At 42.6% G+C, this 12747-nt stretch overlaps 1 protein-coding gene across 11 annotated transcripts in view; it reads left to right on the forward strand.

Annotated features, from left to right (window-relative positions):
• The window catches only part of KDM2B (lysine demethylase 2B), a 125884-nt gene that overhangs the window by 44952 nt on the left and 68185 nt on the right, over positions 1–12747 (forward strand). For 9 of the 11 annotated variants that reach the window (XM_049806146.1, XM_049806150.1, XM_049806143.1 and 6 more), the window contains 2 exons: positions 4171–4264; positions 5176–5329. In XM_049806146.1, coding sequence (XP_049662103.1) covers positions 4171–4264; positions 5176–5329 — 248 coding nt within the window. Of the gene's footprint in view, positions 1–744; positions 848–3374; positions 3392–4170; positions 4265–5175; positions 5330–12747 lie in introns of those variants that run through there. The other 2 variants (XM_049806153.1, XM_049806154.1) reach the window with 2 other exon arrangements.

Here is a 12747-nt window from a genome sequence, read left to right on the forward strand (position 1 = left end):
GCGGGAAGGCTGTGGGGCTGGCGGCGGAGGCCGGTCCCCGGCGGGGCCATGGGCGTGCGTCCCACCCTGGCCTGGGCTCCGGAGGGCCCCTCGATGGGCAGAGCCGGCCCCGGCGGCCGGAGGTGGGTGCTGCAGGCGCCCTCCCCGCGGAGAAGCCCTTGGGCCTTCCCTGCGGAGGAGAGGCCGCTCGCTGCCGGCGGGGAGCCCCGCGGCGGGGGGCGGCGGGGGTGGGGCGGCAGACGGGCCGGGCGGGTTGGCCCCGTGTCTCCCGGGTGACAATGGTTTCTTTTGTCTTGCGGCGTAATTTGTGGCGTTCGGTTACAGGGCCCCAGTGTGGGAGCGTTGCTCGGTGCGGGTCAGGCCGTTAGCGTGCGGAGTCGCCCAAAGGTAGCTATTGTTTCCTGCTGTGTCCGTCCAGCTCCCGCTTCCAGATGCTGTGAGGCGAGGCCTGGGAGAGGGGGGACCCCGGGGAGCCGGCGGGGACCGCCGCAGCCTCCCTCGTCCGACGCCTGGCAGCACCTCTCTCCCGCCTGGGGGAGAGGAGGGAGCGAACGCAGAGAGCGGGGCCTGCTCCTTTTCCCCCGCTTTGGCACTTGCAGTTGGCTCATGGGTTTGTGGTATTCGGTTTCAGGCTTAGGGATTTCAACCAGCCGGCGCTGCTCCTGGGAGGAAGGAAGAGTGAGCTATACTTTTCTCATTGGCCCGAACAAAAAACAGAAGCCTCTGCTGGGGTTTGGGAGTGGTTTATGGGCTGAGCTCAGTGGCAGGGGAGCCCTTGCAATGCCAGAGGGAATAGAGCCGTATGGTGTGCTGTACCTATTGCGAGAGAAAAGGAGCTAAGCTCAGGGTAATGCTGCCTCTGCGTGTGCCCGCGCGTCTTTTCCCCCCGAGTCCATGTGCATGTAGCGTTGCGCCTCTGCGTTCCCCTGCCTCCGTGTGTGTGTGCGCGTTCGCATCCCGGCGTGTCCGTCGCTGTCTTTGTTTCTCTGTTTGCTTGCGGGTTTGTAGCTATGCGTGGCGAGTGCATTGTGGGTTTGCCTGGGAGTGTGGTATCTGCGCTGGCTTATGGAGCGGTGTCTCTGTGTTGTTTCTGTGTTCCCAGCTCTCTGTGTTTGCTTAGTGGTTTAGCTTCGTTTGTATCATCTCCCTCTCTCGTTTTTTTGGGGGGATCTCTCTGTTTGCTCTTCCCTGTGAGTTCGCAAGTTACTCCATATTTCTTCGCATCATTTCTCTTAACAAATGTCCCTAGCTTTTGGGGGGGAAAGTTGCCCTTTCCCCCGCACCGCAAATCCTTCCTCCAAAATAACAATACGTTAACTTGAACAATTTCAGGCTTGTGGAGAGCATAAAACAAACTCTTCAGTGGGGAAGGGAAGCTCCCCCACAACAGATTACAAGCAGCTGCATGTTTTAAAACCCTAGCTGAGGCTGTGCAGGGAGATAAACTGGAGTATGCAGGGATTGGGTGTGCTAGCAGTTGCGAAAAAAAAAATTAAAGTTGGGGCATCTTTTGCGTCGCCTGTTTTTTCAAGGTGTAACTCTGGTCAGATTGTCCCCCCCGTGCCCTACTTGGGGTTGTGTTCCTGTAACCCACTTTACCAGCTCTGGCCCAGGGTGCTGAAGGAAGAGAGCTGCGACCAGAGCACGTAGTGGGATGTAGTTTCTAGATGTCTTTCAACATGGATGCTGTGTTATGGCTTTTTCCCCTCTCTCTCTCTTTATTTATTTATTTATTTGGTCATGGAAAAACCTGAAAAGTTGAGTCGTTCCCCAAATTAGCAGCTGTTAGTGATGAGAAGCCGCTTGCTGAGGTTGGAGCTGAGCGGTGTATAAGATTAGCTGTGGCATGGAGCTGTGCTGGGACCATGTGACTGCGGTGTACATTGGAAGAGGAAGCTGTAGAGGTCAATGCAAAGGCATTGTGCCAGACTCTGGCAACAAGGGAGATTGCTATATGGCGGAAGATCGCTTTTTCAGGCTCCTGAGCCTTTCGGTAGCTGTTGGGGTTGGACAAAAGCAGCCCTGTAAAATTAACAACAGAAATTAAATGGCATGGCTCGTTGGTGGATGGGAAGAAAAACTGTTTTTTTCCCAAATGCTTTGTAGGTTTTTATTAATCACCATATGTGGCTCTTTCACTAAAACCACCTTTATTGGAATGGAAGTTGTTGTGTTTAGAGGAGTTTCAAGAAAACAGAGGGAAAATGGGGAAAAGCAAGATGGGGGGGGGGGGGGGAAGCGTTGCCTGTTCACAGTTATATTTCCTTGGTGTTTTCTCACAAAACTAATTTTAAGCACTTTGATTTGACAGATAATTCAATCCTGTTATTTCCTCTCTGAACACAAACCGATCGACAGCTTCAATTTTAAATCATTGACTACTGAGGAATAAATAAAACTACCTAATGCTTAGGCCATTTATGCTCTTTCAGAATACCTTAATATGAATGGATAATTGTTGGTAGGTAGCGCTGTCTTAGGAAATTTTTGTTACTGTGATGTATTTTACATCTGACCTTTTAGAAACTGAAAACGATTCCAAAAGGATTTGAATTTTTTACTTTAAAACAACGTGAACCTCTAATACTCAACATTGCCCACAAACTTAGAATTTCCATCTTGTTTTTTTGTTTTGTGAGCAATTATTCAGTCTGTGACTTTTTTGCAGTTTGGCTGGAAGAAAGGCAACTTCCTTTCTGGGCTTCTTTTATTGTTTTTAAATTCTATCTGACTTGTAATCAACAACATCTTGGTAGAGAAAACATAAAAGGAGAAATTAAAAAAAAAAAAGTGTTTGGGAGGGTAGGACTCATATTTTGAAATGGAGCATATTGAGAGTCTAGACAGCTTCTTGGCTAGCTGTGATTTTTGAAGCATCTGAAATACCCCAGGGGCAGAAAAAGCTCTCTTCCTGCTTCTGAAGGATAAAAAAAAAAAAAAAAAAAAAAAATTCCAGAGTGGGCAAGAGGAGAGACGTGTAATTGCACAAGGAGAGGTTTTAATTGTGAGATGAAGGCGCAGGACCTTTTTTGAAGCCCACAAATTGACTGTCTTCATGACAGCATTGCGTATCATTCTGTCAACTCCGGCTCGGGATGTGGTTGCTAGGCAGCGGGCTCTTATGTACCTATAGTCTCTCTGATTTGCCAGCCTTCTGCAGACACATGGTAAGGTCCTTTCCAGCCTATCATCTAGAGGGACTTTTGCACGCCGTCTGCATACTGCTGAGATTCTCTCTACCTGAATGTGATGAGAAAAAGACACAGTTAAATGAAACCTTTTTTCTTTTTTTTTTTATAAATCCCGTTCTGGTACTGTTTCCATAATCCTCCCCCCCCCCCCCCCCCCCAAAAAAAAAGCCATGAAACGGAGACCGGAACAAGGAAAAGAGGTTAGTGGGTTAAGTGGTGTGTGTTTCCTGCATTTGCAAAGGTGCCTATAGCGAGAAGGGTGGCTGTAATTCGGCCATTAGTTACAGATGGTGGCTGGAGACTCGAGATTCATGCAGCGAGATGAGAGCTCTTGCATCTCTTACCAGTGATGCCGACTTTAAACTGCTTTGAAAACCTGAATCAAGACGGCATAAAAAATAGTGGATTTGATACTTAGCGATGCTGCCAGCTGGTTCCTTTATGTATTTTGATACAGAAATGCCTAGAAATGTGAACAAAAAGGAGTTAATTTGCCAAATGATGTTTCCGTCCCCCAGTCCTTGCAGAAATGGCATTAGTGGCAAGTAGGTAAAGAACATTCAGGAGGATTTTTAAGCAAATTAGATTTTTCGAAACTTTGCTCTTTGAAGCAATTTGTGTACAACTTCTGGTGAAGGTTATGTCTCGTGGGCAGCAGAGGAGAGCATTAAACAGATCACCCCAGGGACTGGCAGTGGCATCAGAAATATTTCTGAACAGCGTAACTTTTAATGTTTTTCCATTCCTTAACTCTAAAAGCTTTCGCTCCAGTTGTATGAATAGCAAACTCAAATATGGAGATATGAATTTTTCAGCAGAAACCTAGTTATAGTTACTTCATGAGACAAATCCCAGTATTATAAATGCAGAAACTTAATGGGTGGAAACAGTATCGCGCATGCAGTTAACCTCTGCAAATTAAGATGTGAAAAATACCTTTTTCAGACTAATTCATTTTTGTCCTTCACTCTGCTTACAGGTACTGTTTGATGAGCGTGAAAGGATGCTTCACTGATTTTCATATTGATTTTGGTGGCACTTCAGTGTGGTATCACGTTTTCCGTGGGGGGAAGGTAGGTGAACCTTGCTTGATATTTGTTTTTATTCCCCTATGTCTCTTATGGAGGGGAGGGGTTGCTTTCTTTTATTTTTCCTTTTTTTCTCTTTTTTTTGGGGTGGGGTGGGGTTGCTAGTCAGTGATCAGTCTGTTTCACCTAGCTTTGTCCATGAACTTGGAGTTTGCTGAACTAGAAGGACACCATTCACCTTTATGAAACAAACGAGTGATTTATTTTGAAATATCAAATGTGTTACTTGCTGGTGGTGGTGCTTTTAGGTTTGCTATTGCGGAATGGTTTAGAAGTGTCTTGCAGCGAGTATGTGGCTGTGTATACCCTTGTTGGGTCAGAGTGCCCTCACAAGTCTCCTATAGCTAGAGCTTCTGTTCCCTTTTAGAGATTCCATGTTCCTTTAGTGTGCACATGCACACCATGCCGGAACGGAAATATTACAGAAGCGTTAAAATATGCAGCATGTATGGCTACATTCATATCTTTACTGTTTTAGGTTGCTTTTCCCAATGCTAGTGTAGACAGCGTATGGTGGGAACTGAAATAAATACAGCAGATTGAACATCTCTGTGGCACAGATACTGTTCATCTGTATAGTCCAATGAAGTTGTACTATACCAACGCACTGTTTTGAACTGAAAGTAAACTGTGCAGGCATCTTCTGAATAAGATGTTTCATGGAAGAGAGATGACAACTGACAGTTATCTTGCCAATTCCAGCACATGGACTAATTGCTGCTGCTGTCTGCTGTGTGCCTCTGTGTACAACACCTGGAAAACATGTGTTTTATGCAGAAAGAGGCTTGGTGTTATGTGTTTGTTTGTCTAACGCATGATAACCTTGTTGGTATCTCTCAGTGATCTATTTTTGTTGACTGTTGGTAATAGTTAAATGGTTTTTTTTTAATTTTTAGATCTTCTGGCTGATTCCGCCTACTCTGCAGAATCTAGAACTTTATGAAGAATGGGTTCTCTCAGGAAAGCAAAGTGATATCTTTCTGGGAGACAGGGTGGAACGATGCCAAAGAATTGAGCTGAAACAGGGCTATACGTTCTTCATTCCTTCAGGTATCCCTTGTTAACTAACTGGCTTTGGAATTGCTGGAATTGTGTTTGACTAACAGTTCTCTGTAAAACAATTCTTCATATGTAAACCCCATATTGACCTCTTTATTTGCTGTGGCAAAAGAAAGGCTAGGGACTGAATGCACTTAATTTTCCAGAAATTGACCCATCCAGACTGATGAAAAATGTACTGTGAGGAAGTGTATGCAGTAATCACTTGTGCTGTACCGGGGAAAAGGAGAGAGGACTTGGGTGTCTGGAGCTGTCAGTCTACCACTTCTCATCAGAGTCATACTTTTACTATTGGTAGCTTTCTTGGAAAAATATTTTTCTGTTTTTGTGATCTCTTCCAGCAGGTTTCACTTGCAGTTCAGTAACCTACTTTTTTGCCTCTGTCTCTGGCCAGAGGTTGGTCTCAATTCCTTGATGGAGCTCAGTGGAGATTGCAGTACATGGAAGTGCAGGTGCTGTGCTCTCTCAGGGTTGCTTCTTGGGGAAACAACTTTATTTTATTGTCGTAACTCTTCAGAATTTCTGCTGATGAAGATTGTGCTGAATCTGGACATCTTCCAGTAGCCCAGACACACTTAATTTTTACAGTACTGCCCACCTCAGTAACTGTGTTGCATGATTCAGGCTCTTCTTGCAAAGCAACCAAATAGTTGCTGCCTTGAAGGCTGGTGGCTTCAGCCCTTTCTGCTCCTGCCTAAATTGGATTAAAGATGATGCAATCTGTAACACTCCTCATTTAAGATGATATTGGGCTTTGCTTTCTTTGACTATTATGGGACCATACATTTGTTTATAATGATATAACACATTGCCTCTGTCTGGTAGATCTTACCAGGGAAATAAATATAGGTAGTCTTTCTACATGACAGAAAGATAGGTTGGCAGTTTTTCAGCTCTAGAATTACTCTGTGGAGATAGGATAATTATTTTTTAATCCTGGAGACGGAGAAAATGCAGGTTGTGTGAAGACAGAGACAATGTTCTTGCCAACTAGGCAGCAGTTGTTAGTGTCAGTTGAAGGCCACAGATTTGCACGTTTGTAAGTATTTGGTAAGAATGAGCCTGGGAGGTGACAGGCAAAATGACTTTGAGGGTGGAGGAGTTAATCCATTAAACGAATTAGGTCTTCCCTTGAAACAGGTCAGAATGTGCTGTTACTGTTTGAACTGGGTGTTTGAGTGTGCCTGTGCTGTTTGCTTAGATCCTGTTACTGCATCTTCGTATTTATCTTCATTCCCCTGTGAACAGCCTCCTACGAATAAGACTTTCTGTATGTTAGTTTAGTCATGCTCAGCAGTTGGAATACAGCAAGTTGTGGGAGCTTGTGCAGGACACAACTGTAACATGGTGGCTGAAGTGGAGTGATTCCAAATGTGGTTTTTGACTATAGTTTCTGTTTTCATAGGAAAGCCCAAAGTACAGAAATGCCAATACCTCAGATGTGTTAGGCTCCATGCCATATTTGAGAGGCAGATATGAATAATTTCTCTGTAAGCACCTCATGGATTTAGGGGGTTTTGCTGTATTTTGTTTGGAAAACTTATTTGCAAATCTCTTATTTATGTGAAAGGGCATTATTTCTACATTTGTTTTAAGAGTATGGAAATGCCTAATTAAAGGCTATTCCAGGTCAGTGAATTGAGCATAGCTGTGTAAAACAGGTCAATTCCTATGACCTCTTTACTCTGGTTTGTGTGTGTATCACATTAGTTAATGTTTGCATGTGTTTTGTACAGACTTTATAAGTGTTCATAGTGTTTAGGTTTTGATAACTGGTGCCTGTAAAACCAGGGTGTCCCATACTTTCAATTGAGCCTGTTAAACTCTTGACCAGTCTCAACTCATCCATGAGGAAAATACCTTCTAATTAGAGTTCTGGTCACAGAAAGTGATACAAGAGTGGTACAGCTAGTGCTCAGCTGGACTGTGAATGGAGAACATTTCAGCAAAGGATCTTTTTCATAAAATATCCTGCTCTGCTCCTGTTTTCAGGTAGTTTTTGGGGGTGGTCCTAGAAATGCTCTTACACCGTAGCAATGTAAGGATGAAGTAGGTAGAGAGAACTGTAGCAAGACACATGAGGGAGTGAGATTATAGGCTTGTGGGAGATGGAAGGTTTCTCTGAGAAACTAGGATCAGCATTAGATCCAGTAAATCCCTGAAACTACAAACCATTTGGACAAGAATGGGAATTATTCTTACAGAAGGCATAATTGTAGTGCTCACCAGGGCCTCAGGGTATTTTTCTCTCCATCACTGCCATCATCCTTTCAGGATTAAGTTTAAACCAGTTAATTTCTACCTGTGCTTCTAACCCTGCAAAGCACTGAGAGGCGTGATCACAGCTGTGGTATCAAGGAGAAATTGAGCTAAGTATTGTCAGCATAGTGAGTTGTTATGGGACAAGGTGCATTTTGCAGCATTTTACGAGTCCCTCCTAAGTATGGGGTGGGGGGAAGTAAGCTGGGATTCTGAAGGATGCTGTGTCTGGGGCCTTGTGTAGGAGCCGAGCTGTATTTCTGATGGCCCCACAGGACTTCTCCAAACAAGCAATGCACCGTTACAAGTTCTCACCTCCCACTTCACCGATTCCCACTGATGAGTCAAGGATGATCAACTCTGGTATAGTCTGCGGTAAAGTGATAAAATCAACTAGGAACCTGGCCTTTTCAATTAATATAATTGTCTAAACTGATGTCAGCGTAATTGTTGATTGAGAAATATACCATATTGTGCCATGCTGAGGTTTATGGCCAGATGTAGATTCAAGATGTTAAAATAGCTGAAGGTTCAAAAGGGCAGGAAGCTATAGTTGCTACCAGTGTCAGTGAATGTTTATTTTTTTCTGTAGAAATCTGACTGCTGTTTTCCCCGGATGGGAGAGAACTTGTCTTTATGCAGGAAGACATTACTAAAGAATGCTATGGCCCTAGGGTGTTTGCACTGTGTATGTTACCATGAGCAATGTTTAATCTTTCATATGGTTAAGTGTTCAACAGAGATGAAATTTGGTCAAGGTAATACATCTGGTACAGTGGACAGTGGATGCTGCGTATCTGACCCACATGCCAAATAGAAGGGAAAGTCTTTACAGAGTGAGCTTCTCTTTTCAGGTATAAATTGTGATGATCTGGAAGAGGAAAAGCATAATCTCAGTGCTCAGTTATTGTCTCAGTAAGGAAACAACAAATTTTATCAGTCACAATCAAATCTAGAGCTTGTTCAGTATTATTTCCACTGTAGCTTTCTTCTGTACTCTGTGTGTGTCCAGTGACAACTGGCAGGGAGGATGTGTGAAGTGTTTGGAGTCCATTGTGGTGGTGTTACAGAGAAGTAGTTTGGATACCTCTCGTCACTGTGCTAGGGACACACAGAACCAGTGTTTGAGCAGCATCCCTCAGATTTCTATAGCTCAGGATTACTTTAGGCACATGTTTCTGGCTTGCATGTAGCCACTTGTTCTGTTACATCCTGGCTGCTCCCCTACAGCCTGTTTGAAATACTGCTTACTAAGTTAATGCCAATGTATTACTCGGTTTTTTTTAATATCTTCAGTGTTTTTCTTTTTACTTTAATTATTTTTCTTCTTTTACATCACTGCATAACTTCGCTGGAACCTTTTTTCCCACCTCCTCTTGCCCTTCACCTGCCACTCCAGTCTTCATGCTCTGTAAACCATCTTTTAGTTCTATCCTTGCACTTGTGTTTTCAAGCGGTGCATTATGCATCTAATTCCCTTCTGTCTTGATTCTCTGAACATCACATTAGTTTCTCTTGTGTACTCCTAAACATCACTGTTGTTACCTAAACCCAAGCTCAAAATTAAGCATACACAAAATGAAAAATTAATCCTTTGTCAATCCAGTTGCTCTTTTGGGTCTTTTACTTTTGCTGAATATGTCATTTTGATGGTAAGTGATGGAGCTCTGACATGGATATTTTCCTTCTCCTCCTTCCCTGTTGTCCTCTACAAACAAGATATTGCAGTAGCCTGATGTATGTTAAGCTTGTTTGCTTTTTTCCCTCAATTTCCTACCAGACCTCTCTTTCAAAAAAATGACCTTTTCTTTCATGCATGTGTATTTATGCTTGGTGTAGACACTTGCACTTCAAATTCAAGAGAGTTTATGCATGCAAAATTGGGACATACAGAAGCAGGCCAACTAGTAGTCTCTTGTGGAAAATTTGTCTTGCAATATTTGTCTCTGTTAATATTGTGAAGTAAGAGTATAATCATTATGTAGTAATCGTTGCCTTGAAAAGGCAAACTTGAGCCAGTTCTGGATTGTTACTGATAATGTAGTCTGCCAGAATACAGATAAACTTGGATTTTCTTCTCTTTTTGTGAAGACCAGTTTTACTGACCTCCAAGGAAGTCGCCACAGTTACTGTGGATACAGTTTGATTCCAGGGTTGCAGTGTGATTGGTCTAAGAAAGTTTGCAAAAATACTGGTTTTGGTTCCTTTGGGAGATGGCGGCTAATACTACCAAGGGTTACTCTAATAATCCTCTGTTTCTTACAGTCTTTTTCTGACCCTCTGCTGCTGGTCAGAAGCAGTAGACTCATGAGCAGGTATGTTTTTGGGTTGACTCTGCATGGGTGTTCTTACTGTAGGCTTTGGAAATACGTAGCTTTAATGTGAGTACATTGAAGAGATGAGATGTTTTGATGTGTATGAACTTGTAGTTTAGAGAGCTGTGTTTGTGGGGGAGCAGAAATCCTCAAGTAGCCAGGGCATTTTGATTGACTTTCGTCTATTTTTTAAATCTGACAGGAATGGTCTCAGTAATAGACCACTACATGGTCCATAAAATAATGGTCCAAGAAGCCACTGCGCATTTATTATTTCTGAAAATTGAATAATGGACTGCCGTTAGATACTGTAGAGCACTTCGGCAGTGCTGCTTTATTAGACATTCCTATGATCAAAATCCAGACAGGGTAACTTACTGTCAACTGGACATGGTGTTCCTTTCTGTTTCCTCTTCAAGCTTCTCTCTAGTGTTGCTGCATGCTATTTTATAAGAGTTGTGTTTCACCTTGGAGTTGGCAGTGTTCCATGGAGGAGTAAGCTGTTTGTTTTATTTGGTTTTTCTTATGTTCTTTTGGGGCCTTTGACATGGAAACATGCTGTTATAGTCTCTCTTAATTTCTTGAGAGCTGAAGAATGAGCCAGTCTAACAAAATATTTTCATTGGTCTGTGGTGATTAGTACAGTAACATGAGAGTGCTCCAAAGTTCTTGTTTCCAGTCAAGTGCAGAAATAATGACTTTTCTCAGATGAATGTTTTTGGGAAGGAAAGTGGACAGAAAGAGATGTTCTGTGCTAGACTTTAGGCAGGTATTTGCAAGGATTCAAAGTGCTTCAAATACTGTATCAGTGGTTAACAGTAGGATTCTGCCTATTACAAGTGTGTGGTCTTAGGTCACCTCTGCTATGCCAGTCAGTATTTGATAAATTATTACGTAATGGGGCCAGAAGGTAGCATATAGTCTTTATATCAAAGAGAATGACAGACTATTAAAATCTGACTGGTAAATTTTTTTCAGGGAGTTGTGCTAGGGCTGCATAGCTGCCTGGCTATTTTTGGTTGCTATTAGCTTTTCCCATTTTGGGAGCTTTCACTGGCATTAATGGAAGCTCCATGCCTAGAACCTTTAGGGACCAAGTGGTGAAGATCAGTGGAGAGGATCAGAGACGAGCGGTTTTTTGCCTTGGGTGTCTGTTTTCAGATAGAAGGTGACAGCATAATGTTGGATTTTTAGTTCCATTCCTCTGCAGTGCTCTACCTAATTCTTATCAAATGATGTAAGAGTAAGAGTTGCTGTATGTATTACTTGTACTACCAGGGCAAAATTAGTAATTTTTTTACTTTTAAAATGTAAACGTGATGTTTCCTTGATATATTTGGTTGTGGGCACTATTATGATGCAATCGTTCCTCTTCTGAGATGAGAGAAATAATGTTTCATTTGCTGACAGTGCCCACTCCAAGGTTATCTCTTCAGTCACTTTTTATTTTTGAGACATATATATTTCACCTTTTCCACCTCAAGTTGCTGTAGAATTGCAAGAAAATAAGTATGCTTTCTATGTCACAAAGCAAAATATCTGTTCAGTTACTAATGGAAACAGATGCACCATTGTTTTGGCTTGGAGCTTGTAGTCTGTTTGCCCCATAACTTTATAAGTTAATATTCTTTTTTATTATTCTCAGATGGATGATTGCATCCTTGAAGGTACAGTAAGAATTTGCAGGCCCCTGAAATCTTCTAACAAGTTTGCCATGTTTAATAATACTTGTTTTATAAAATTCAAAAGATAATGAGATCATATCTTTCTTTTAACTGTTCAGAAAAGCTTTTGTTACTGTTAATTTTACCTTCTTGATTTACTAGAGATGATAACATCTAAATATTCAAGTGTATCTTAGGAGTGGTGGAATAATTTGTAACTGTAAATCAGCTGAGAGTATTTCTGAGCCTCCTGAATAGAATTCCTGCTCAATATTGGCTTGGCTTCATAAACTACAGTTGTTTTGGGAAGGAAAAAAATACTCATTAGTCACCAAGAACTGAAATAAAAAAGATCAACTTCAGAAGAACTATAAGTGGACGGTCTTCTTGTTGAGGCTTGAAATGGGGGTTGTGAGTAGTGAGTGTACAGTGCCTGTACTCTCAAAGCCATCTATTCCCATTTAGTTCAGCTCGTTGCTGGCATGCCTGGTGTGTGTTCTGAAGTACCCTGCTCACGGGGCAGGACTGTGCAGTGGCCGTGCAGGAGCCGCTCTGCCGCACTGAGAGCAAGCTCCAGCTGCGAGCTGTCAGACCAGCCTGCGAAGGAAGGACGGGCTGGTTCCACGTTCACTCAGTCGTTACCACTATCAACGCAGGCTGGTTTGAAACTGGTCACCCATGAGGAAGAGCTTTCTAATTCATGACTAGACCTTGAAGCCACACAGTGTATGTCTTTCTCTCATCTGTAGGATTTAATTGCAGCCTTAGATAATGTTTAGCAGGTGCTTTTTTGTGTGTATTTCAGCCAAAAATGAACAATATCTTATTCACTGACTTTTGACTTTTTCAGTCCTTAATCCATTTGTTCTGATATTACTCCAGTGCTTTTTTTGGCATTAAGGATAAAATTAAATTTATAGCATTTTATTCTGTGTTGCTTTCCTTTTTCTGAGAATATTGCAGGTTTTGAGAGTATTACCAAAGGGAGGGATGTTATCTCCTGTCTTGCACTAACCCATGAAACGTAGGGTTTTGCAGTAGTACCAGGGTTTATGTAAACAGTAGAAAGCAGTCACTGAGGAGAGAATTGATGACACTCGCTTCAGAGGTGTCTGTATTGGAGGCTGTGGCAAGTTTTTGCTGTGAGAGCTGAATGATGCAGACATACATG

The sequence above is a fragment of the Accipiter gentilis genome, chromosome 7, assembly GCF_929443795.1.
Source record: "Accipiter gentilis chromosome 7, bAccGen1.1, whole genome shotgun sequence".
In the NCBI taxonomy this organism is placed as follows: Eukaryota; Metazoa; Chordata; class Aves; order Accipitriformes; family Accipitridae; genus Astur; species Astur gentilis.